The sequence below is a fragment of the Belonocnema kinseyi genome, chromosome 3 (assembly GCF_010883055.1).
Source record: "Belonocnema kinseyi isolate 2016_QV_RU_SX_M_011 chromosome 3, B_treatae_v1, whole genome shotgun sequence".
Lineage (NCBI taxonomy): Eukaryota > Metazoa > Arthropoda > Insecta > Hymenoptera > Cynipidae > Belonocnema > Belonocnema kinseyi.
The window spans coordinates 150,518,824-150,546,751 of NC_046659.1; the positions used below are offsets into that span (position 1 = coordinate 150,518,824).

The 27,928-nt window shown below is 26.6% G+C and overlaps 1 protein-coding gene across 1 annotated transcript in view; it reads left to right on the forward strand.

Annotated features, from left to right (window-relative positions):
- Positions 1 to 3,093: 3,093 nt before the first annotated feature.
- Positions 3,094 to 27,928, forward strand: part of LOC117169147 — an 87,107-nt gene continuing 62,272 nt past the window's right edge. Inside the window, exon 1 of the mRNA XM_033355356.1 lies at positions 3,094 to 3,360. Coding sequence (XP_033211247.1) covers positions 3,285 to 3,360 — 76 coding nt within the window. The 5' untranslated portion in view covers positions 3,094 to 3,284. The remainder of the gene's footprint in view (positions 3,361 to 27,928) is intronic.

Genomic DNA, 27,928 nt, shown 5'->3' on the forward strand with positions numbered 1-27,928 from the left:
ATGCATTATAGTAATTGAAAATAATAATTATGCTTGGACTGAGAAGAAATACCCAACATCATAATGTAATCCCATGGAAGGATTTGTTTTTCGAGCTAAAGAAAGGGCAGAAAACTTTCGCAGTGTGTCGTTTGATTCTTTCAATAATAATTATTATGTATCATATTGCATAATATTATATATGTAATTATGCAGGGTCTCCCTAATTATAAGTTTAAACTGATTTAACATGTATTAAAATTCAAAGAATTTTTAAATAATGGTATTTGACGCTAGATTTATGAGACGAATAAAATAAATAATATAACACGAATCGATAAACATAAACCTCTGAAAAATTATATAGAATTCTAAACTCTATAGTGTTGTGATCCTCGCTACATTTTTTTACTATTTACTGCAATGAAAATTTGAAATGCGAACACAGGAAACACGACCCACATCAAGAAAAATTGATTCTTTGAGGTTTTTTCGAAATTGGCGCATGCGTATTGAAAGTTTCCATTAGCACGTAATATACGTCAAATCGCGTAGAAATCTAGAGAAGTAATATCAGACTCATCTCTGATAATATACGTGAAAATATACGCATAGAAAACCACAAAACGTGGATATCTCTGGCATGCGCAGTAGTGATTCTGTGTATTTTTCAATTGACACTTAGCATTACATAATCTAAAAATACAAAGGAATAACTACTGCGCATGCCAGAGATATCCGCGTTCTGACACCACCGATCGGTACCCGACGCTCAAAAGCTCGCAGTTTTGAAATCCAAGCCTTGAATATCTTCTTTTTTTTAACAGAAGAAAAACATCAAATCATAATATGACGCTTGTGAATTATTAAATAAATTATGTTTAATATTTTCAGCAATTTATACATCAATTAAACGTAACTTAAGTTACCATTCTTATTTAATTTCAATAATCATAAATACCTGTAATAACCATAAAAATCTGTAATAAAAAATCGGGACTTGAAAAATTCCCAAATAATACAAATCCCGAATTGGAAATTTCTTGATTAATAAAATTCCGGAATTGCGCGGAAATTTTATTATTAGGGAATTTTCCAATTCAAGAGTTTTATTATTCGGGAAGTCTTCGATTCAGGCATTTTATTATTTCGAAAATTTTCCATTCGGGAATTTTATTATTTGGAAGATTGTTTAATCCTCGTTTTGGGCGGGGTTTATCCCCACTTTTAGAGTTTAACCAATCGGAATGCTGACATCACTCAATTTTAGTGCAGAATAACCAATCATAAATTAAGTCACTTTGCTCCTCCTAATGATTTCGGCAATTAAAGTGGGTGATCGTTCAGGAATAATGGTTGCAAAGTCCAACTTTTATCACCGTCAAACATCAATCTCCTTGAGTGACAGTTTTCTGTTTGTATGTCCAAAGGTCTTCTTTTTATGGCGTCTGACTGGCGCCATGGCCCATTAACGATTCTAAAAATAGCCCAAGATCTCAAGTTCATAACCTCAAAATCTATTTTGGACAGTGAACTGAGCAATACCTTTGATGAAAATATAATGCAGATAAAATCGGATAAATTGCTCAAATACAGGTTTACTAATTTACAATAAACTTATAGTATTCGTAGAATTTGTGTACAATAATCATTAATTCATATTTATTGATTCTATACATTCATAATCAATTCCATTATAAAGCCATTTGAATCTTCCTGCCAGAGAATTTACTAGTTTTGTAAGTATTTGGTAAAAGGGTCTTAGCGCCCTGGGTTTGTTCAGGTTTCTCACTAAGTGCACTCGGGTCCAGGCGGAACCGTTCAACAACGCTAGGTACTTTAAAACAGAGCGTTACCTAGCCGCAGCTCGTACCGCAGCAGCGCGACAGATCGCCCGTGATTGGTTGACGCTCTGTGTGTGCATGGACGGCTGGTGCGTGAGCCGTTTCGAGCATATTGCATACGTATTTTCTTGTGCGAACATCTTGAGTGGGCGGATCCACCCGCGTGAACCGTTCAGAATTCACCAGAGTGATGAGTGGTGGTCACTGGATGGGTGACTATTTCACCGATAGGTGAATGCGAGTGAGCGCAGAAATTGACGGGATGTTGGAAAATTCAGCATATTTAAATGAAACTTTTAAATTGTGCAGAGTCTAAAAAAGAATATAGATACATAATTCGCGCTAAATAATAATAGATTTGCAGAAGACCAAAATCCCATAATGCCAAATCCTATTATTTTAGCTGGAGTTTCCTTTGGGCCTCGTATTTCTCATTGAAATTTCCATAGCAAATGCCACAGGAATTTGATGCAATTGCAGCGAAAAAATTTCTTTCGCTGCCTCCCCATTATATATTGTTATATGTGAACATAACCTGTCAATCTTTATATTCGTGCGAAAAATTTTCACATGCACTCGTTCAAAGATGCCTGCCGTATGCAAACGGAAAATGTATCTTCTTCTCAGGGTAGCTTTTCATGGAGTCCTGTTTTGAATTAATCGTGGAATTATTATTTTTCAGAGGATTTATTTTTAGCTGCTTTGTTGGTTTATGGCAAATTTGATTGGTTGAGAACCTAGATACGAACTCGCTGTGTCAAATTAATTCATCAGTTTATTCAAATTCGACCTCCGTGGAAAATCTAGAGTGAGAAAAGTGCATGGCATCGTCACATGGTGGAGTGAGAAGAAGATGAATTGTCTGTCTGCATACGACAGGCGTGTAAATACACCATTACTTTAGGAAACCATGCCCCGTTTACAGGTTCATCTGACCAGTGGCCCAGTGCACTTGGTGAGAAACCTGATCGCTACTCTCGTGAGTTTCTGCTTTACGTCGAAGTTTTCTGCCAACATGGGACTGCACCTTTCACCTTACACCATACATTATCTTGCCGGCGGACGTCACATGAGGCTGCTGGTTCGACGCATGCGCATTGCAACTGTGGTACATGCGCAAGACTTTCATAAACTGGTCTCGGATATTAGGACACCTTCTATACTTCGACTATGGAAATCCCCACCCGCAAGCAAAGTTTTTCCAGTTTCATATATACAATCGCTACTGATGTATTCAGTGTTCTATGGTTGGCTCGTTCTCGTTATACTATCTTTGCTTTTGCTATCTTCTGTTCAGTTTCCAGGGTTTCCAGCGTTTCCCGTGCACTATGGCCACTATGTCAGTATGTGTTCGAAGGTCGCGAAGTGTGGTTATGTCTCTTTTTCCGCGACAAATGTGAGTGACATGATGGGTGATCAATTGCCACGTTGAAACAGTTGAAACAATGTGGACCATGTGAAATGGGAAATTTAGCAACAGTATTTATTCTCCTGCCCTGTCTTGTGGATTACGTTTGGGCCAAAGAGGAAGAGCAAGGTAATTTACTCAATACTTTTTACACTTTTTTTTTGTTTTTTTTTTGTTTCGTTGACACGTAACGGTTCTGAAAGCACGTGGGACGCTTGTCAAATTTGAACGTGTTTCAACTTTCATTCCATAAATGCTGGTATAAACTGTTTTTATTTCACTTTCTTGAGACCAGTTTAATCTTTAATCTAAATAAAGCATTGGTCGTTAAAGAACTGGAGATTTAAATTTAGTTCTCAAAATATTTATCACGCTAGTTGATTACTTTTAATATGATTCAAAGTTTTTAGTGTTTGTAATTATGATTTTGTAAGGGCCAATATTAGTTTTTAATTTGAAATATTGATTTAAAAATCCCCTTTTTCTTTTGAATTTTGTTTCCGTTTGGATCAAGCAGTAATAAAAAGTCAGTGGGGCTAGGTCGTTATTTTTTATTTAACTTTTAAATTCGGAAGCATAAACATATATTGTAAGTATATCTATTTATATCGGCTACCGATCTGACTGTATATAACTTGAGTGAAAGTTATAGGTCGTGTCTTGAGGAAGGTATATATCTCCCCTTCGTGATACCTCCTTTTGAGATATGTTCAACTTAATTCCCTTAATTTAAATTTCAAATATGTACCAAATCGTGCCATTCACAAAATACGTTATACATTTTTCAGGATTTCTTTAACAGCCCTCATTCGTTTCGTGATGCTTTTTACGTCTTTACATTTAATACCCCCCCCCCTCCCCCCAACAGTGACGTACAAAGATAGTTATGGGACGTTCATAAACTACGTATTCAATATGATATTTTTGATTGTTTTCATAAATATCATATTGATTGTATCATGTAAAAATTGTTCATAAATAATAAATATTAAGTAAACAATAAGTAGTTAAAGACAAATAATTATAATGATTTTTTACAGTTTTTATAATGACTTAAAAAATTTCTCAAATATTTCGGATAGATTTCAAAGATTTCACGATAGCTTAAATGATTTCTGAAAGATTTCAATAATTTTACAATTATTATCAAATATCTCGCAAAGATTTCCAAATATTTCACAAAATTTCCACGATATTCCAAATATATAAAATATTACGCGAATATTTCAGATAGATTCTAAAGATTGCTCAAAGGTTTTATAGGTTTCGCAAAGATTTCGGATTGATTGAACAAATTTCACAAAGACTAAAATGATTTCCCAAAGGTTTCGATAATTTCACAAATATAAAATATTTCGCAACGATTTCAGAAATATTTAAACGATTTTCCAAAGATTACAAATATTTCAGGTAGATTTGAATGATTTCACAAAGATTTTCTAAACATTTTATAATGTTCGCAGCGCTTTCGGATAGATTTAACGGATTTCACAAAAACTGTAAATATCGTCTAAAGGTTTCAATCATTTCACAAATATTTCGCCAAAGATTTCAATTATTTCCCAAGGATTTCATACAGATTTTAATGATATCCTAAAGATTTAAATCATTTTCCAAATATTTTAAATATTTCCCTAAGATTTCAGGTATATTTCAAATATTTCACAATTACTTTAATTATTTAACAAAGATTTCTGGCAGATTAAAAAAATTCAAACGATCCGATGAATTTGAGCATTTGATTTCAGAGGGGGCAAGCAAAAATAATTAATTAACACAGTTGAATCTTTAAACAAATAGATGAATTGTAAATTAAGAACGATCAATTTTACACCAAATAGTTGAATTTTCAACTGAAAAAATATATTTCTTGAACCAAAAATGGAATTGCGAAGATTTTAAATAAAAGAATTAACTTTTAACAAACAAAATAGATCAACTTTAAACTAACTAGTTGAATTTTCAAACAAAAAAGAGGCTTTTTTAACTAATGTATTAATATTATAACCAAAAAGATCAATTTTTAACGAAAAAAAATTAATTTTCTCCCTAAAAAGACGATTTTTCCACAAAATAGATGAATCTTTAATCAGGAAAATTAATCGAATTTTCAACAAACGGATGGTGTTAGTTAACTTGTCACGTCAAAAACACGATTTTTTCGAACAAAACAGTTGAATTTTCAAGTCAAAAAGTTGAATCGTCTACCATGTTAGTAGCAACCAAAAAAGACGAATTTCTAAAAACAAATTTATTTTCAACAAAATTGTTTGAATTTTGAAGTAAAAACGAATTATTTATAAAACAGTTTAATTTTCAATCAAAAATAGAATTTTTCTACAAATAAGGTAATTTTTTACTGAATTATTGAGTTGAATTTTCTACGTATAAAGAATATATTTTTAATCAACAATTTAAATTTTTTAACAAAACTACACTTTGTTGGTAAATAAGTCAATTATTTTGTAGAATATTCGTCTTTTTGAATCAAAAATTTGTCCTCACGCATTGAAAATTAATATTTTATGTTGGAAAAGTCATTTTTTTAGTTAAGAATTATTGAAATTTTTGAAAAATTTCATTTAAGATTAATAAATTTATTATCCTACGTCAAAAAAAGTATTTGGATGCAAAATCTGTAATGTCTTGCATACAAATGGTGCATAATAAGATGGAATGTTATTTTAAAAAATGATTCGTCTCAAATAGTTCTACCAATTTTCTAGCAAGAGTTTTTTTATAGCCAGATGAGGAAGAAATGTTAAAGTAACCAAGAGAAAGCAAATTTTTAATTTATTTTGCAATATTTTAATGAAAAGTTTGTTCGAGTGCCGAGCACAAGACACGCGACAAGAATGTATTCGTTAAAACCGAAAGAGCTTTAACAAAAAAGAATTCACAATCGCCAAATTATAACTGTCAATGATTTGACATTTATTTTTCAAAGCGGTGGCTTGCATATAATTGTCCAGGTTGAATAACGTCTTGATTAAACATTAAAAAAAGCTTTGGAATTCACATGCAAAAGAATTCATGACGAAATATGAGTCACTCTCGATTTATCTTCTTTACTTAAATTCTAAAAACTTGCGATGCGATAAACAGTTTGAATAGCTTCTTTATGAAATTTTATTGATTGTGAAAGTCGATCGAACAGATTTATGAAACGAAATAAAGTAAAATATGGAATTTTTTAACTTTCTAATGGTACGCTTCCGGTTGTTGAGCGGAATAATATCGTGGAAACAATTTAACAATGTATATGCGAAAGAGTTTGCTCAACTTTGAAGAAATAGACCTGAAACTGCTCTTTAGCAATAAAGGAAATTTGCTCTTTAATTTAAAATACATTTATAGGCTTGCAATTGCAGGGTATTGCAATATTTATATTCTTTATTTTTTAGATCGTTAAAAAAGTTTTTCAAGCGGAAATTTTTCATCTTTTTTCTCCCGGTGCTTTTTTAAAAATCTGTAAGTGATGCTAAGGGAAGATTTTAAGACAATAAATTTCATTCAAAATGTGCAATTTGCAAGCCAAAAAGTCATTTTAAAAAAACAGTTAAATTTTCATTTAAAAAAATGTGAATAACAAAAAATTATTTTTTTCTAGAATACAATGGAATTTCCGGGCTAAAAAGACATTTCTAAAAAACAGTTAAATTTTCATTTTTAAAAATTGAATAAAAAAATTATTTTCTAAAAACAATGAAATCTTCTGGCAAATTGTCGAATTGACGAGACAAACAGACATTGTTTCTACAATAAAGTTGAATTTCCAAAAAAGTATTTAATCTTCATTTAAAACAAATTTTAAGTAATTTTTTTTATATAAAAGTAGTTCAATTTTCAATCAAAGAGATGAATTTTTCATTAAAACTATGAATTCTCGTCAACAAAATACTTTTTAAGAAAACAGTTCAAGTTGCAAACAAACAGTTGAATTTTAAACCCAAAAAGATGAATTATCGACAAAAAAGTAATAGCAGTTAATATTTCAACAAAAACAGATGTAAATTTAAAATAAAAAATTAGTTAAATTAAAAAAAAAAATTCATTCTAAATGTTGAATTTTTAAGCCAAAAAGACATTTCTAAAAAACAGTTAAATTTTTATAAAGTAATTGAAATAAAAAAATTATAATTTTCTAAATAGTAGTGGAATTTTTTACCAAATTGTTGAATTTATGAGATGAAGAGACGTTGTTTCTACTAGAAGTTGAATTTTCAAACAAGTATTGAATCTTCTTTAAAAAAATGTTTAACAAACATTTTTTTTGTCAATGTTCAATTTTCTACCAAAGAGTGGAATTTTTCCTTTAAAATTATGAATTTTGATTAACAACAGTTTTAGACAGATTTAGATCTAGATTAAGATTTAGATTTTAGACTGTTTTAAGCAAACTTTTCAATTTTCTACCAAACAGTTGAATTTTCAACCAAAAAATATGAATTATCAACAAAAAATGAAACAGTGCTTAATATGTCAGCAGAAAGAGTTTTTAATAAAAACCAGTTGAATTCAAGAAGAAAATAAATTTTATCCTAAATGTTGAATTTTTAAACAAAATAGACAATGATTCTATAAAACATTTGATTTTTTTTAACAAGCCCTTTACATTAATTCTTAACCAAGTTGTTATTTCTAACAAAAAATGAAATAATTAAATTTGCATTTTAAAAAAGTTCAATAAATAAAAAAATTTCTAAAAAAAACCATGGAATTTTCTACCAATTTGTTAAATTTTCAAGAAAGATGAATTTTCTATTAAGTTTTAGATTTACAGCCATTTAATTGAATGTTTGCTGAAGAAATGAAAGTTTAACAAAAAAATCTACTTTTTTATCAATTTACTTTAATTATCAAGCAAAGGCATTAATTTTGCACTAAACTTATGAAATTTCAATAAAAATTTTAATTTTTAAGCAAGCTGTTCAGCTTTCAACCAAAGAGTTCCATTTTCATCATAAAAAGATTAATTTTCGGCAAAAAATGTTAAAGTTGATATTTCAACCAAAAAATTTAATTTTAAATTAAATTTTAAAACAAATTGTTAAATTTTCAACCAAGAGGATTAGTTTTCTACAAAGTAATACGATTTTTTAACTAAATATATTCCCTTTCACTGAAACCGTTAAATTTTTTAATAAAAAAAGATACATTTTCAACACGAAAATGGAATATTTTCCAATTTCAACAAGAAAATGGAATTTTTCATCAAAAAAACGGTCATTTTTAAACACACAGTTGAATTTCTAACTAAAAAGGATGAAATTTCTACAAAAAGAGATGAATTTTCAAACTTAAAGGATGTTTATAACAAAAACAAAAAAATTGTGAAGAGAAACTCTCAACTGAAAAGAATGACTTTTTAACAAAATTGTTGAATTTTCTACAAAATAATTAAATGTTGAACCAAATATATTCGACATCTATGGTTTTCACTTTGTACCTATTTATATTCATGTGATGCTTATTTCACAAGCTGTTTGCTTCCTCATAGAAGAAGCATTAGTGGTTTTTTAAATAATAGTCAAACTAAGGTTTTCATTTTGATCAAAATCAAAATAGAAATTTACAAAATAATATAAACAATTTTTAAAGTGTAAAGACAAATCCAATTTTATATTTGAAATGGTGATTTTTCGTGCTGGAAAAGGGAAGGAGGAATTTCTGTTGCGCCCTTTCTCTTTCCCAGCTATATGATTTTTTTCATAAAAATGGTTAAAATTACTTTATTTCGTGATCAAAAAATTTAAAAAATTTATATTTAAAAGAGATTTTTCAACCATTATAAATTGTAAAATAAATGCAATAAATATGTTTAGAAATCATTCAGCTAGTTTCAAAATATTAGTTGTGAAAATAAGCCCTCAAAGTTTCATCATTTACCAAGTTTCATCAATTTAGTTATCGTGTTCATAAAAAAGTAGATCATCCACACATACCCTACCACACATTCAAATACACACATATGTCCGGAAAATTCTTTAGAACATTGTATTAGAAAATTTTACATTTTTAAACACAACAAAAAGAAGAAAGAAAAAGGAACACAGGTAAAAGAGAAGGAAACCAAAGGAAAAGAAACAAAAGCGCAAAGAAAAAAAATATACAAAAAGAAAGCAGAATGAAAAGAAATTATTTTAACAGTAAAATGGTCTCTTTTAACTTTAACAATTATGTTTAAAATATAATAAAAGCTATTCTTTATGAGCAAAAAAACACATTATGAATATTTTGTTATTTAGAAGCCTATTATCGAAAAGGATAAATATTCATTCATTTATTTGACAAAAAATAGATTTAAAAAAAAATGATATTTAATTATTTTAAAGTTTATCTGGGACAACATTTACATACAAAATATCATTGAAAAATATTACTTTATTTCAGTATTTTCAATAAATGGGCATGATTAATAAAAATTAGTGAAATAAGTTTGGCGAAATAGAAATACTAATATAACTTATTAATTTAAAAGTAAACACGTAATAACTGGATCATTATTTTCAGACATAAAAAAATTGTTCACTATCAGAATATTATTACCATCTTTATCAGCCTCTCTCAGAAATTATTTTATTTTAAAAGTTATGATTCATGCATCAACCTTAAATTATCTCGATGACTTTTGAATAAAAATGTTTTCGAAAATGTTAACATTGCAAAACCTCCTCTATGAGGAAAAAAAAAGATTTGAAAATATTAGTTTTGTGGTTATTTAGAAAATACATGATAATTTGACTATAGTTTGGTATACACGTATCTTATTCAGTCCAATCCCGTGCATCAGAGTGAGTGCCAAACAAGAAGTATGACACGTATTTTACGAATGACCTCTTTTTGTAGACAATATAGATTATGAGCTGCTGGGAATTTTTCATCAGGAAAAGAGGGTGTTAATTAAAATCAGTGAGATGTTCATTGTTATAATATTGAAGGCTCTCATTCAGAAGTCAATTATTGTTTTTTTGCACTGGAAGTTCTGCTGAATGATGTATCTCCGGGACATGCACCATGTTGAATAATCGTCGTTTGATAGCAGCTTAGCATCCTGCAACTAACAGGCTCAATATAGAATTTTCGTTTCCAAGAAGTACTATTTTCTTTCCTCAAAATTACTGTAATTAAATCTGTACACGTGAAATTAAGCTTGGGGTTTTAAACGTATACTAGAAGAATACAAAGTGAAAATGTATTCATATTTATTGTTATTTTTTTATTAATATTTGCTGTACCTTTTTGTCAACTGATCAATGGGTTAGCTACTATTTAATTGAGGTATATACCTAATTATGAAATTTCTTGAAATTTTTTAAGTTATTTTAAAAGATTGCAAGGCATTTTTAATATGATTCAATCATTTAATGGAATTTAAAAGATTCTACAGATTGTAGGGGACTTTTTAAAAATTGTAAAGTATTTTCCAGAACTTTGAATAGTTTTCAGGGCATTGTAGGATATTTTAAAAGATTTGAATGACTTTTCAATCCTTTGAAATAATTTCAAAGAATGTTCCAAGTTTTATGTTTTTTTTTTATTTGAAATTCCAAGAAACTTTTTAGAGCTTTAAAAAAAGTCAAGGGATTTGGAAATATTTTAAAAGATTTCAAATACCTGTGTTTAGGATATTTATAATAGATTTAAATACTTTAAAGTAATTCAAAAGGATTTGAAAGATATATTGAAATATCTTATGAATTTTTAAATAGATTAAAATAATATAAAGTAATTCCAAGTGTTATTAAAGATTTTTTTCAAATTCCAATAAATTTTCAAGATTTTTAAAGTTGCAAGGAGTTTCAAAAAGTTCCAATGGTTTTTAAATTGTTTAGGTTACTTTAAACAATTTCAAGGGATTTAAAAAATTACTAGGGATTTCATATGATTTCAAAGGATATATAATATTTAAGGGGATATTTAAAACTTCCAAGAATTTTTAGTTTTAAAAAGTTTCAAGAGATTTTAGAGGATTTTGAATATTATAGGGCGTTTTAAAAGTTTCCAAGGAATCTTTGTTTGATTTCAATCATTTAAGAAGGTTTTCAAATATTTTAGGGTTCTTTTAAAAATTTGAAGAAATTTTCCAGAGCTTAAAAAAATTCAGGAGAGTTCAAAACATTCAAAAAGATTGGAAATATCTTAGGAATTTACAAATAGATTTCATTAATATGAAGTAATTCCAAATGTGTTTAAAGATTTAATTTTTTTTTATTTCAAAAAAATTTTCAAGAGTTTTAAAAAGTTGAAAGGATTTTCAAAAAATTCCACATATTTTAAAATTATTTACGTTACTTTTAAAAATTTCAAGCGTTTTTCAAGGGATCTAAAAATGTCTAGGGATTTCAAAAGGTTTCTAAGGATTTACAATATTTTAGGGTATTTTTATAACTTCAAAGAATATTTAGAGTTTTAAACATTTTTAAGGGATTTTAAAGTGTTTTAAATATTGTAGGACGTCTTAAAAGTTTCCAAAGCAATTGCGAGATCTTTAAAAAATTTCAAGGGATTTTAAAAATTGTCAAAGGATTTGCATTATTTTAGGGTTTTTTCAAAGACCCGAAGGAATTTTTAAATGATTTCTATCGTTTGAAGGAATTTCAAACGATTTGAAATATTTTAGACTATTTTGTAAAACTTTAAAGAAATTTTTTATTAATTTGGAATTCACCCTGAATTCCTATTAATTTATCCTGAATTATTTTTAATTTTTCGCAATTCCCTTCAATTTTTTTTATTTAATTAAATTCTTCTAAATTTACTCAATTCAATTAATTTTTTGTTTAATTCATCCTCAAGGATTTGAAACTCTCCTAGAATTCATAAACATTTCATAACATTTTGTTTGAGTTCCCATGAACTTGTCTAACTCCTTTCAAACCTACTGAATTTTACTATTTTTAATATTTTTATTTGTTTTCAATTCACTTGTATTTTAATAAATTTTATCGTAATGAGTCACTTCGAGTCAAGATATGAGTCACTTTCTTAAGTAAATTATGCCGTGGCATTCCTGAGAATAATAAGTCAAAATTCAAAAAAATGTTATAGAATAAAAATTGCAATAATTTAATAAGAATAATTATAATTTAGATGTAATAATAATGTAATTTCTTCCGCATATAGTCGGTGGCTTATAATCATAATTGTATTAAGTTGATAAATAAAAGAATTTTAATTGATTAAATTCGGAAATTTTCGGGAATTTTCAATTCCCAAATGGGGAATTTTATTATTCGGGAATTTTCCAAATCGGAAATTTTATTATTACGAAATTTTATTATTCAGAAATTTTAATATTCGGTAATTTTTCGATTCGGGAATTTTATTTCTTAGCAGTTTTCAGTCGTCCCTAATTTTAATCTGTTTAATTTCACGATCCTAATGTCATTTTTGCTTAATTTTTAATTTCTATAAAATTCAAAAAGATTGGAAAAAAATTTAATAAGCTCTAGAATTGAAGCAATCTGCAAAAACTACCAAAAACGAGCTTTTAACTGTTCGACAAATTTAAATGCAGTGTTTAGTATATTTTAAATATTTTTTCATTAAATATAAATTCCAGATAATATTTAATAAATGTAAAGATTGATCAAAATTTAAACAAACTCCTTTCTATTACTTTTTCCTGAATGAAGAAATCTAAGCTTTTCTTTCATGTAAAAATAAAACAAATAAAAATGATATTTTTTTATTTAAAAATCTAAAATTTAAAACCGTTTTTTATTTAAAATTGTTTCATCCCTCAGAGTTTAATTTAAAAAATTATAGTTCAATATTTTATTTCTACTTTGTTCGTTTAAACATTTAAAACTAAATTCTGTTTTTAGCGCTTTTAAACAATTTCAAATTAATAGCGTTTGAAATAAAAAAAAATTTGAAGGCAAACATTTTACAATTGAAGTTACACGGGGTAAAAAATAAAATTGTGAGATGGTGTGAAGTATTCTTCATTAGGCTCATGATAAAGTAATCATTCTCAAATCTAAATTCCTCGTAAATGAATACAGGTAGAGGGTCTGAGCTTTCAAAGAAAACGTATTTCTTATTCCTTTATAATACATATTTTGAATTCAGTTTGTAAAGTATTATCTAGCCACGCTCGACCATTCTTAAGGTTTTTTAAATAATTTCTAGAGAACTTAACGGAATAAATTAAATTTTATTTCAAAAGATTTCTACGGATTTCAAAAATTTCACGGAATATAAAGTACATAGAAAATTTTCACAGCTTTTTCCAGATTTTAAGTTTTTTAAAAGATTCAAAGAATTTCCATAGATTTGGGTTAAAAAATGTTTAAACTCTCGATATTTGAAAATTTTTTTATCATTATATATTATTATTTTATTATTTATGAAGCAATGTTTAGAAAATAAAATATTATTTATTATTAGAACGATTGAAAACATATAAAAATGGTTTATTTAATAAATTTTATTTTTTCTCATGCTTTTTTTTTTATATGAACGTGAATGGATTTTCAACAAGTACATTCATTAAAAAAATTTTTTAATGGCAGAAATAATTTTAAATTATTTAAAATTTATATAATTTTGTATAAAAAGATCGTTTTTCTTTTTTAAATGTAAAAATAAGTTTTTAATCTTTCCTTAATTTTCCCCCTTTTTTGTAAAAAAAAACATCAATTTTCAACTCCACAGTTTTAATAATTGATGTGTTGTTAGTCCATATTTTATTAGTTTTTAGTATTTAAGAGAATTAATTTTTTAGTTTTAAAAACAATTTATTTTCTATAGAACAGTTTAATTTTATACCAAATAATTGATTTTTCTACAGAATTGTTGCATTTTCTACAAAATTGTTGAATTTTCAAGCCGTAAAAAATGAATTTTCTATAAAACAGTTGAATTTTGAACCTGAGGATATGAATTTTCAACAAGAAATATAATTTTTTTAGACAATAAATATAAATATATATTGTTGAATTGCAATGAAATTGTGAAATTTTCACTTGAAACGCTTTATTTTTTTGTAAAAAAAGCGATGTTTAGAAAAAAATTATGAATCCTCAATAAAAAAAAACTTTTAAGAAAATAGTTCAACTCTCAACCAAAGAGTTTAATTTTCAAGCTAAAAAGATGAAAATTCAACAGAAAAAGATATAAATTTAAATTGAAAAAACAGCTGTATTTAACAAAACAAAAAAAGAATTTTCAACGAGATACTTGAATCCTTAACTAAGACAGAGTAGTGTTTAATGAATTAGTAGAATTTTTAACAAAAAAACTGCACTGTCGCACTATTAATCACAAAGTTGAAATTTCGACAGAAAGAAATGAATTATTAAACCAAAAAGATGAATGTTCAATATAATAGTTGAATTTCCATTAAAAAATGGCAATGAAGAAAGAAATTTAATTAAATTGTTGAATTTGTAAAATAAAAAGACGAAGTAAAATAATAGTTCATTTTTTAACCGAATACTACGAATTTTTTAGAAAACAATTGAATTTTCGACGCCCAAATGTGAATTTTCAATAAAGACGTTAATTTTGCACACAAAAATTAATTTTTGACAAAATAATTGAACTTTCAATCTACAAAAATTAATTTTTTACCAAATAGTCGAACTTTAAAAAAAAAATCATTAACCAAAACAGTTGGAATTTCAATCAAATAGTTGAATTTTCAGCCTTAAAAGTCGAATTTTCAACAAAGTAGTTCAACTTTTAACCCGAAAAAGTTAATTTTGCACCAAAAAGTTTAACGTTGAACCTAAAAAGATGAATTTCCAACTTAACGATCGAGTTTACAAATAAATAGGTTATATCCAAATAGTACAGTTTTTAATGAAAGAGAGTGAATTCTTATTGATCATCGACTTGTTGAATTTTCAAGACAAAAAGAGCGAATTTTCTACCAAAAAATTTCGATTTTCAACCCGCAAATAGTTATATTTTCAGATTAAAAAATTAATTCTCAAAATAAACAAACGAATATTCAAGTTATTTTATAGATTAAAAAATAACATTTTTAATTAACAATGAAGTTCTTTTTTAATACTTTTAAAATATAAGATTAAAAAACTAGAGAATTTGCTTAAAAATTAAAGTTAATTTTCTATTGTACAATTTTCGATTTCTGACTATTCATTTTACGACACTATTGTGACACTATTTTTTCAAATTCGTCACACTTAATTATTTATTTTTTATATCTTTAATATGAATTTGATTTAATTCATAACATAACGGAGAGGAAAAATCCGTATGAACCACTAGTCGTAACTATAACAATTAGATTCATCTGCATTTGAAATTAGAGTGTGCGAAATTCATGAGGAGGTTTACATTAACTTAAAAGGTGATTTCTATTCCTTGAATTTTCTGGAAGAACCGAGAAAACAGACACGAGAGGAAAAAATAAACCATAAATCGAGAGATAAAATAAAACGGGACAGGATAAGGAGAACAGGTTTTTTTTTTATCGGAAGTCTGTTGTTTTGCAGTCCTTTTGGTCGGCGAAAGGCTAGGCTCTTATTTGATTTCCTACGGCAGTACCGTTCTTTCACTGAAGTGAACCTGACCCATCTATCTTCGGTGAACACTGAACAAGTTGGTATACACGATCCATACCTATTTTCCGTTTTATCGATAAAAAAGGGACTTCACTGTTATATAAAAAATAAACAAACAAAATCACAGAAAATTGATTTTTAAAAAAATAATAATAGGGTAGGGGAGACCACCAAACATCAGATAATGATCCGACAGTAGATAATAAATAATTTTAATCACAATTAAAAGTAAAACGAGAAATTATAATTTTAATAATAATAAAATAATGTAAATAAAAACACGTATCGTGTCTTAAAGTTATTTACGATGATTGATCATTTTACATACATAAGTATTTTCAATTAATTATTATCTTCATGTGCAGAATTCGTGCAAATTAAACCAAGAATCCAACGAACAAATTTGGAGAATTTTATTTTAATCTCATTTAAATTTCTTAAATTTTAATTATTGTCTCGCCTACAAATTTTGGTTTATAAAAATTCAGACACTATATTCTTTCCCTGTAACGGCTTGAAATGACACGTTCTCTCGTTCTATCGAGAGACTTCACACTCTTTTGAGTCTTTTCCCTAATCTCCTTTTTCCATTTTTAAAGAATTCCTCTTTTACTTCCTGTTTTCTAGAAACTTGAACTTTTTCTCGTTTTTTCCGCTTAGTGCCGAACTGTATTTATAAAATCCAATGATTTTTTAAATAAAAGTTTTTCCATTTTTTTAAATAAATTTTACTATTTGATTTCAATTTTAAATATTTTGTTGAAAATTTAAGAATTTTGTTAAAAAGTGATCTTTCCTCGTAACTTTTTGGATAGAAAGTTTGCCCTTTTGTATGAACAATTGATTTCTTTGTAGAAGTTATTTTGTTTTCAAAAATTCAGCTGTTTTGTTGAAAATTATTTTTTCTGCGTTAAAAATTAACTTTTTTTGTTAAAAGTCACATTTTTAGGTCCAAAATTCAATTTTTTTCTTGAAAATTCAGCTTTTTCGATAGAAGCTTGGTCCTTTTGTGTTCAAAATTCAATTATTTTTTGTTATGTCATCTCTTTTGGTTGAAACCTGAACTTTTTTAATAAACATTCATATTTTTTTAATAGAAAATTTGCCCTTTTTGTATTGAAAATGAATTTTTTGGTACAACTACCTTTTTTAGCTATTTTGTTAAGTATTCTTTTTTCTGGGTTTAAAATTAACTTTTTTTTTAAAAAGTCATATTCTTTTGTCCAAAATTACATTTTTTCTGGAAAATTCGTCTTTTGGAATAGGAAATTCGTCCTTTTGTAGGAAAAATTATTTTTCTGGTAGAAGTAATTTTTTAGTTGAAAAATCATCTATTTGGTCTTTCATGGTTGAAAATTCACCTTTTTGATAAAAAGGCATATTTTTATCCAACATTAGATTGCTTTCATGAAAATTCTTGTTTCGTGTACAAATTTTTATTATTTGGTGACAAATTTAATCATTTTGTTTAAAATTCAACTATTATGTTAAGAATTAATCATACGTGGTCAGAAGAACCTTAACTGTTTTGTTTAACATTCGTTTTTCAAATAAAAAGTTAGCCCTATTGTATGAAAAATAATTTTTTGGATAAAAGTAACTTTTTTGGTTGAGCATTTAACTATTTGGTCTTTCGTGTTTGAAAATTTACTTTTTTTTGTTAAAAAGTAATTTTTTTAGTTCAAAATTACATTGTTTTCTTAAAAATTCGTTCTTTTGTATTAAAGTTAATTTTTCTCATTCTTTAATCAAAAGGTGTCCCCTAAGGGTTTACATTGAATGCATACAAAAATGTTCTTGTTAACAATTTTATTATTTGGTTGAAAATTTAATTATTTTTTTGAAAATTCAACTATTATGTTAAAAATTCATCTTTCTTGGTGAAACCCTAAACTAAACCTAAACTATTCTGTTCCTTTTACGGAAAATTAACTTTAATATTAAAAATGAATCTTTTTTTGATCCAAAAATCAATTTTTTTCTTGAAAATTTGACTTTTCTGTAGAAAATTCGTCCTCTTGTTTTTAAGATTTAACAATTATGTTAAAAGGTCATCTTCCCTTATCGAAAATTAAACGTTTTCACTAATAATTTCTATTTTTTATAGAAAATTCGTCCTTTTGTATGAAAAATTTATTTTTTTGTAGAAAAAATTTGTTGGTTGAAAATTCAACTATTTGGTCTTTCGTGGTTGAAACTTAACTTTTTGGTTAAAAAGTCATCTTTCTTGGTACAAAATTAAATTTTTTTCTTAAAAAATCGTATTCTAAATAAAAAATTCTTTTATTCGTGTTAAAAATTATTATTATTCTTTTGTTGTTAAACATCTATTATTTGGTTAAAAATTTAATCATTTTGTTGAAAAGTCATCTTTATTGATCGACACCTAAACTGTTTTGTTAAATATTTGCCTTTAGTAGAAAAGTCGTTTTTTTGCTGTAAAATTTAATTATTTTGTTGAAAGTTGAACAACATTGTTCAAAATTCATTTTGTTATTCGAGATTCCGCATTTTAGTTGAAAAAATTCTTGAAAATTCTTCTTTTTTGGTAGAAAATTAATCTTTATGATAGAAAATTCACCTATTTTGTTGAAAATAAACTACTATGTTAAAATTTTTGTTTATTGAAGATTCCTCATTGTAGTTTAAAAGTCATCTCTTTGGTCAGAAATTGTACCAGTTTATTAGAAATTCTTTTTTTTTATTCTTAAAAATTAATTTTCCTAACTGAAAATTTACCTATTCAATTTTTGAATGAAAATTTATCTTCTGTGGTTAAAAATTCTTCTTTTTTGTAGATAATTAGTGTTCTTGGAAAATTCATCTTTTCGGTTGAAAATTCAAATCCTTTGTTAAAAAAAAGTTTGTTTAAAAACTATTTTTGTAGACAATTCAATGTATTTTGACTTGAAATCGTATAGGAATTAAAAGCTTTTCAGATTAAGTTCATTATGTTTTCTACATTAATTCTTTAAAGCATCCCCCCCCCCCCTATTATTTCCCTATTTTCGTGAAAAGTCACACTATTTCCCCTATTTTTCGAGAATTTTGGGTCTGAAAATACTTATAAACATCATCTTGGAAAGTTAATAAATCAAAGTAATTTGTAGAAATTTCTTCCCTTTCAAACGTAAGATGAGCGAATAACTTTACCTGCGGTCAGATTCGTGAAATACTTGAGTCGAGTATACAACACTTTAGCTAGACAGGTTACCAATGTCATCGAACTCGCGTTCCACAAATGACCTCGTAGAATAATGAATGGAAAAAGACTAAATATTTCAGATATTTTACTCATTATAGGTCACTATTTCTTTCAAAAAAAAAAAAAAAAAAAAAAAAAACCCTGAAATACTGATTGATAAATATGCTGATTAAACTTACCAATTCATTTAAACAAAAATAAATACTTTTTCAGCCAACATGCTTGAAGGTTCAACGAAAAACATAAAACTGTAACTTTTTTACTTTCTTAATTTTATAATTTAAAAATCAAAATAACTAAGATGATAATTTATAAAAACTTAGTTTAAAAAGAAATAGGCATTAGTTAAAGTAGGCTTTTTCGGTGATATTTTTTGAATCAAAGAGTTGTATTTTTAAACAAAAAATATGACACTTTTTTACCAGAAGAAATACATTTTCAAGCCGAAAGGACTAATTTTCAATGAAAAAGTTACTTCTTAACCAAATTTGGACTTTCCGCCAATGTAGTTATTTTTTCAAATATATGAATTTTAGACCAAACGGTTGAACTTTCATACCGTAAATATTAGTTTTTAACAAAAGTTAAAAATTTGTGGACAATAAACAAAACAAATTCCAAATAAATCAGTAAAGTTTTCAATGAAAAAGATAAGTTTTCAACTGAAATGGTGAATTCCTAACCAAATATTTGCATTTTTAACAAAATAGATCAAATTTTTCAAAAATTAAAAAAAGAGATGAATTTCCCAACTGAAATCAACACTTTTCAGAAAAAGATTTGAATTTAAAAAAAGGCCGTTATTTTTCAACGAAAAGGAAATGAATTTTTTTACCAAATGAGATAAATTTTGAAGCGAAAAAACGGATGAAAAAAAACACTAAATTGTTAAATTAAAAAAAAGAAACGAATAATCCAGATGAATTCTCAACAAAAAATATAATAGGTGATATGATTTAAACCGAAAAAGATTTTGAAAGAACGTTCCACTAAATTGTTGCATTTTCGAGCAAAAAAAAATTTTCTGCAAAACAATTGTATTATCAATTTGTTTTAAAAGTTTGTCTTCTTAATTTTTTTCTTTTAAAATTAAGCTATTTGGCCGATAATTCATCTTTCTGGGTTGCAAATTAACCTTTTTATTCAAAATTTAACCTTCCGGGATTAAAATTCAAATTTTTTCCAAAATATTCGATGTTTTAGCTTTTTTGGTTGAAAATGCAACTGTTTCATTGAAAATTGATAATCAGTTTAGGTTTCGGATTCATGTATTTTGTTGAAACTTCGCCTGTTTTGTTTGAATTATACTTTTGTAGGTTTCAAATTAAAATATTTTTTTAGTTGCAGTATTATCTATTACATTTTTCTTTAAAAATTCGTCGTTTTTTTGAAAATTCAATTACTTAGTTGAAAGTGAAATTAATTTGTTAAAAATACATTTTTTTGGCTGTTAATTCATCATTTTAGTTAAAATTAAATTTTTTTAATTGGAGTAATTTGTTTGAAAATTAAGTATTGAAACTATTTTGTTGACAATTTCTTCTGTTCTGGAAAAAAGTCATCTTATTAGTTAAAACTTCATCTTTTTGGATACAAATTCATTTCATTGGTTGAAAATTGAATTATTCTGTTGAAAATTATTTTTTTTTGTATAAAATTTGTCGCCCTAACTAAAAATGTAACTATTCTATTTTTGGTTACAAATTCATCTTCTTTAATGGAAAATGCATGTATTTTGTGGAAAATTCACCTTTTTTGTAGAAAATTAATCTTTTTATTTGAAAATTTGACTATTTCATTTAAAATTAATTTATTTAAATGAAAGTTTAACTATCCCATTTTTTAACGAAAATTTTATCTCTTGTTGGAAATTCAAAGTTTTCAGTTGAAAATTTATATATTTTGTTGCAACATTAACTATTTTGTTACAAACTTACTTTATTTGGTTAAAAAGTCTGGGTTTTTTAATGCGAATTTAAAGGTTCTATTTTTCTTGAAAAATTACGTTCTTTCTTTAAATTTTTTTTTTTTTCTTGTGAAAATGCAACTAGTTTATTGAAAATTCGTCTGTTTTGGTAGAAGAGTAATCACATTAGATGAATCTTGATCTTTTTTTTTTTAATTCGGTGCATGGGTTAAAAATTGAATTATTATTATTATAAAAATTTGTTTTTTTTTTGGTTAAAAATTAATTTCTCAAACTGAAATTTTAACTATTCAATTTTTCATGGATAATTGATCTTTTCTGATAGAATTACAATCTTCTTGGATCCAAATTCACATGTTTGGTTTAAACTTGAACTATTTCGTTAAAACATTTTATTTTATTTGGTCGAACATTTTTTTTTAGTGGCAGTTTAACTCTTCTATTTTTTTTTTGCTTGAAATTCCTCATTTTTGTTTGACAATTTGTCTGTTCTGGATCGGGATTCAACTAATTTGTTAAAAATTCGTTTTTTTGTGCTTATAACTCAACCCTTTCGGCAAGAACCCCTCATAAATTGATATGGCCTATATATGGGAAGTATCACATGCCATTAAATTGCTACAAACCGTTGGCTACTAAATTGAACATTTAATTAAAAAATTTAACTGTCTGCAACGTTGTTTTCTATGTTGAATTCTCATTTTGCTGACCGTGTGCAGCTTCCCGGAAGAAGATAAAAAAAAGCTAGATGTTTTCTGTGGAAAGAGTTTTTGGTCTGCACAGGCGGAAGTGGATTAAGTGTGTCACGTTACAAACGATAAGCTCTCGCCTGTCTTATTTTCAAGGCTACAGGAATTCAAAGAGATGATTCTATATTAACAATGCGTGTAATTGTAATTACGGTCGCGAGCACTACTGACTCATTAATTTAGACTTTCCCTGCATATTATGATGTATATCTGTAATAAGACAAATGTTTTTTTTTAAATTAAAAGACAAAAATATATACTCGCTTTGGAATCAGTGAGATTTTAATCTTCACGAGTGAAAGTCCTTACTTTTTTAAGAGCAAAAAATAACATAAACTTTGTGAAGCGACGGCAGTAGCTGGGTGGTGATATTTGACCCGTAGGGATCTCGAATGTTAAGCTAGGAAGGGCGCGGTTAAATCGCGGATGGGTGACCGCTTGTGATTCTCGCTCGTCGTGTTTTCACACTGCTTTTAACTACTGTCAAACTCGTCTGTCGGCAACCGGCTGTGCTCAAGAGTTTTGGTTTTCTGCACTTTTCCAATTCTCTGACCAAATGTTCAGGCGAATAAAAATCCGACTACAGCCGGGAAAAGGGGATTTTTTAGACATTGAAAAATCCACACGTTTAAGTACGTCAGGCGAAATTTTTGGATATGTAAAAACCCCGATTTTTTATTTATGGGCCATCCATAAATAACAATCGAAAAAGATGAATTTTTAACAAATAAATCAAACCCTTGACCAAAACAGATTCATCTAAAAAGAAGATGAAATTTCTAGTAAAATAAATGAATTTTCTAATAAAAAAAAGCCCTATTCACAGAACAGGTCAATTATCAATCAAATAATTAAATTGTTAATAACTAAATTAATGTTTGAACCAAATAGTTAAATTTTCAATCAAGAAGATTTATTTTCTACCAAAAAGGACGAATTTTCAACCAACTACATAAATTTTTAACCAAATAGTTGAATTTTTAACAAAAAATGTAACAGATAAAGTTTTATTTTAAAAAATAAACTAATTTCCAATTTTTTTAAATCTTCAAATAAGTTGAATTTTCTACCAAATAATAATTGAACTTTCAACCTGAACATATGAATATTCAACAAAAAAGTTAATTCTCAACTAAATAGTTCAATTTTCAACTAAAATTTAATAATTGATATTGCAAGCAAAAAAGATTTTAATTTTGTACAAGAGGAAGTAGATTTACCACACAAAAAATAATTTTGAGCAAAGTATATAAATTTTTAATCAAATAGGTGAATTTACAACCAAGAGAATTAATTTTCTACAAAAAGACGAATTTTTAACAAAATTAATGAATTTCCAATCAAAGAAAAAAAAATTTCAACAAAGTATGTAGTTACATTTTTAACTCGGTAGTTTTTTTTACCCAAATACTTCAATTTTATAAATAAAAATAGTTAATTCTGAACAAAATATTTAAATTTAAAAACAAAAATGTAATAATTGATATTTCAAGCAATAAAGATTTTCATTTAAATAAAAAAAATGAATTTAACACACACAAAAAAATATCCAACAAAATATAAACACTTTCAATCAAATAGTTGAATTTACAACCAACAGAATTAATTTTCTACAAAAAAAGACGAATTTTAAACAAAATAAATTAATTTCCAATCAAAAAAAGAAAACAAATTTCAACAAAATAGTGAAATTTTTAACCCAATAGTTGTTTTTCTAGTAAATACTTAAATTTTCTACAAAATAAAAATTGTATTGAATTTTCAATACGTAAATATGAATTTTCAACAAAATAGTTCATTTTGAAAAAAATATTTGAATTTTCAACAAAACTGTAATAATTGATATTTCAAGCATAAAATATTTTCATTTTAAATAAAAAACGCTTTTTTTGTGCAAAAATAATCGACACGTATTTTTTTTTTATTTCAATGTGATACTCGAAAATATCGAGATATGATTTTTCAAAATTTGGTAACCGGGAAAAGTCATTTGTTGTCAATCGCTCACTGTAAAAGAAGTTTTGAATAGAAAAAATTATTATTGTACTGAAAATACGTATTAACCCGTTTTTACCTTAAAATGTTGGTTTAAAATTCTCAAATATGCAGGAAAAATTTGAGAATCGAGAAATGAAAACTCCAAGTGTTACGAATTTTTATAATCCGTCATGTGATACTTTACAGAATCTTTAACAAAAATGTTAAGGTAAAAAAAAACGAAAAAAATGTTCCAAGTTCAAAATAAATTAAATTGTTTATAAAAATGCACTATATTGTTATGAAAAAGAAAACAACAGGAGATATGTTATACTATTTTGCAAAGCTTGTGGGTGAATAAGAATTTTCAGTACAAGAATAATTTTTTTTATTCAAACTTCTTTTACAGTAAGCGATTGAAAACAAATGATTTTTCCCGATTGCCAAATTTTGAAAAATCATATCTCGAGATTTTCGAGTATCTCATTGAAATAAAAAAATACGTGTCGATTATTTTTGCATGTATTTTCAATAAAATAGTTTAATTTACAACCAAGAGGATTAATATTCTATACAAAGACGAATTTTTCACAAAATAAATGAATTTCTAACCAAAGAAAAAAAATTGAACAAAATAATTAAATTTCCAACCCCAAGGTTGAGTTTTTTTAGCCGAAAATACGAATTTTCTACTAAATAGTTGATTCTTTAACAAGAAAAAATACTAAAAAAGATACACTTTCAACCAAGAATTCAACAGTTCAATTTTTATTTACAAAAATTAATTCTTGATACAAAAAACAGCAATTTTTTTACAGAACAGGTTAATTTTCAAGAAATAGTTCAATGTGAATTTTAAAAACTCAATTTTCAACCAAAAGTAGTTCAATTGTCAATAAAAAAATTAATTTTTAAGAAAGTCTCGTACATTTTTTGAACTAAAGTTTTCAAACAAGCAATTAATTTTCCAACCAAAAGGATTAATTTTCTACTCAAAAATGGACATATGTACGATTTTCTAAATAAATTAAATTTGAAACTTGAACTATTTGTTGTAAAACTTCACCCGATTTATAGACAATTTAAAAAAATTTAAATAATTAAATTTTGCACCAAATAATACAACTTTCAACCAAAAATTAATATAATAGACTTTTCATCCGAAAAGAATCAACTTGCAACAGTAAATTGTTGGATTTTCTAATTAGGTTCTATTAATTCAATTCACATTGAAATTAAAAAATAAGAAAAAGGGGAAAGACTGTGAAGCCTGTGATAAGCAACAAGGATTGTTGATCGTTTATATACTAACGAATAACATTTTAAATATACATTAAAGCTCATTTTTAATAGTTTAACATTCGAACTACCAAAAGTGTGCCAGACTACGCAACAGGTCCTGAAGAAATAGAACGTTCGTAAAACTAAATAGTTATTTTTATTAACACATTTTTTTCTATAGAAAATATATAGCGTTATAACGCTAATTTCATGAATGTTCCACGTTTATTTAATTATCAGAGTTTATATTTAAATGGTATGTTCGTTCCGGAAGTTTATAAAAACTTACAGTAAGATTGAAGGGGGGGGGGGGGGTATGAGAAAATCTCACTGTTACAGTTATGAATAAAGTAACATAATATTTTTTTAGATTTAATGTACATACTAGTACTGATTTGATTCAGTGACCCATTTCTCAGAAAGCAGAGTGGTCTGATGTTGAAAGAGAATATGAGATCAGATTTTTAATGATGTCTTAAGTTTCAAGGAGAAGATAGTTTTTAAATGGAAAAGGCCACTTTAATCACTTCATTTAGTCCATCTCATTTTAGATTTGATAAAAAAAAATGAATTATTCTGCCCGTGAAATAAACAGTAATTTATTCTTCTAGGTTTTTTTGTTTGTTGCTTAAGTGCGAACAGAATTAATAGAACCCACTACGATAATCCAACTATTTTTGTTCGAAAGTTTATTCTTTTTGAATAACAGTTTTATTATTGGGTAAAAAATTCGTTTTCATTTTTGAAAATTCAACTATTTTGTTGAAGTCATATTTTTCGGTTTAAAATTCAACTGTTTTCTTGAAATTTAAACATTTATCTTTTTTAGTACAAAATTCTACTATTTGATTCAGAATTCATCTTTTCGGAATTAAAAATCAAACGTTTTCGAAAACATTAGACTTTTGAACATAAAAACTATCTGTTTTGATTTTCGATTCAATTATTTTGTTCAACTTTCACCTTTTTTGATTGAAAATTCAATGGCTTGATTGGAAATTGAACTACTTTGTTAAAAACTAATTTTTTGACAAAGATTGATCATTTTAGTTAAAAATTTATGTCTTGGTTTGAAAATTTGAAAATCCTTCTTTTTTTTTGTTGGCAAATTAATGGTTTTCGCTGAAAATATAGTTATTCCTTTTTTGGTTGAAAATTGAACTATTTGGTTGAAAGTTCAACTGTTTGGTTGAAAATTCGTCTTTTTTGTTAGAAAAATTATCTTCTTGGTTGAAAATTAAGGTTTTTGGTTAAAAAATTATGTTTGATTAAAAATTGATCTCTTTTGGTATAGAAATGTTATATTTCATGGTTAGAAATGCAATTATTTCATTTAAGAATAATAATCTGTTTTTGTTTGGAATTTAACTATCATCTATCAACTATCATAATTTTATTTGAGAATTAATCTCTATTTGGTTGAAGATTCAACTGTTTGGTTGAAAATTCAGGTATTTTGTTGAAAATTGGTCTTTTTGTAGAAAATTTATTTTCTTTCTTAAAAATGAATGTTTTTGGTGAAAAGTTCATGTTTAATTGAAAATGCATCTCTTTTGTTAGAAATGGTATCTTTCATGGTTAAAAATGCAACGCTTTGGTTGAAAATTAATAATCTATTTTGGTTTTAGATTCGACTATTTTGTTCTGATTTTTTGAATAAAGATTGATCATTTTATTTGAAAATGCATTGCTTTATTTGAGAATTTAACTATACCATTTTTAGTTGAAAATGTATCTCTTTTAATAGAAATTTAATTATTATAATTGAGAATTCATTTATTTTCTTAAAAATTCATATTTTCTAGTAAAAAATTGGCTATGAAGTCTGAATTATTAAAATTAAAATTTCTTTAATTTATAACTTTCATCTAGGATTGAAAATGCAAGCCGATAAATCAAATGCCTGAATCCTGAACAGTAGTCTCTTTGAGTCACTTTTTAGATCTTAAATTAGCTGCTTTCTCCACTTTTTTACGTAAATTATTAGTCTCTGTCAGACATGGATATAGAAGTTAGAAATTTTTTTCTTTGGGCATTTCAATCGCGCTGACTTAACAAAAGGTGTTCTGACCGTTGAGTGATGGACAAAGAAAATATTTACCGTTAAAGTCGTTGCTTTCGATCGACATCAACCGAACTCGAACAGAATAGCGTAAAATAAACCGTAGGAGCTCGGAATGTCTATAAAGCACTTTTTCAGATTTGCCCCCCCCCCTCCCTATTTCATGTTACCTGCATGTCAGCCATTGTCGTTGCTATATCATTAGCATTATTGTCGCAAGGACGTCATCACGCTGCTGAATGTGAATTCCTAGACAGAAAAATAAAGTGTTATTTTTAACCCGATTTTAGAGTAATCTTTACCTGCAACAAAAATTACTTTCACATGGTAAGATTTATAAATCTTACCACGTGAAGGTAATTTTTGTAACTCTGTCCGATATGGTGGGTATACCCAGGATGACCATGTCATCTTTATGGTATATTCTTTTTTTTTATTTAAATTAATTCAACTTTATCCACTTTAAATTTACCACTTACAACAATTCCATACTTTACACTCGTTCCTATATTTTTCAGTTTTCCTCTTTTCTTTAATTCCTCTTTTTCCCCCTGTTTTCAAGAAATTTTCCATTTCCTCCTTTTTTTCCCCATAAATTTGAACATGATTGATAGAACTCCATACAAAAACCAACTATTTTTCGTTAAAAAGTTCATCCTTTTCGATTGGAAAGTCTACTATTTTATTTTTAGTTGATAGGTCATCTTTTTTGGTTAAAAATTGTACTATTTTGTTAAAAATCGTCTTCCAGGATAGAAACTTAATCCTTTTGTATTCAAAATTAATTTTTGGTTGAAAAGTCGTTTTTTTTGGTGGAAAGTTAATTATTTTTAATTGAAACTTTATCTTTTGGCTGAAAATTCATCTTTTTTGGTTGAAAGTTAATTTATTTAAATTGAAAATTCGTCCTGTTGGATAGAATATTCATCCTCTTGGTTGAAAAGTATTCTTTTTTGT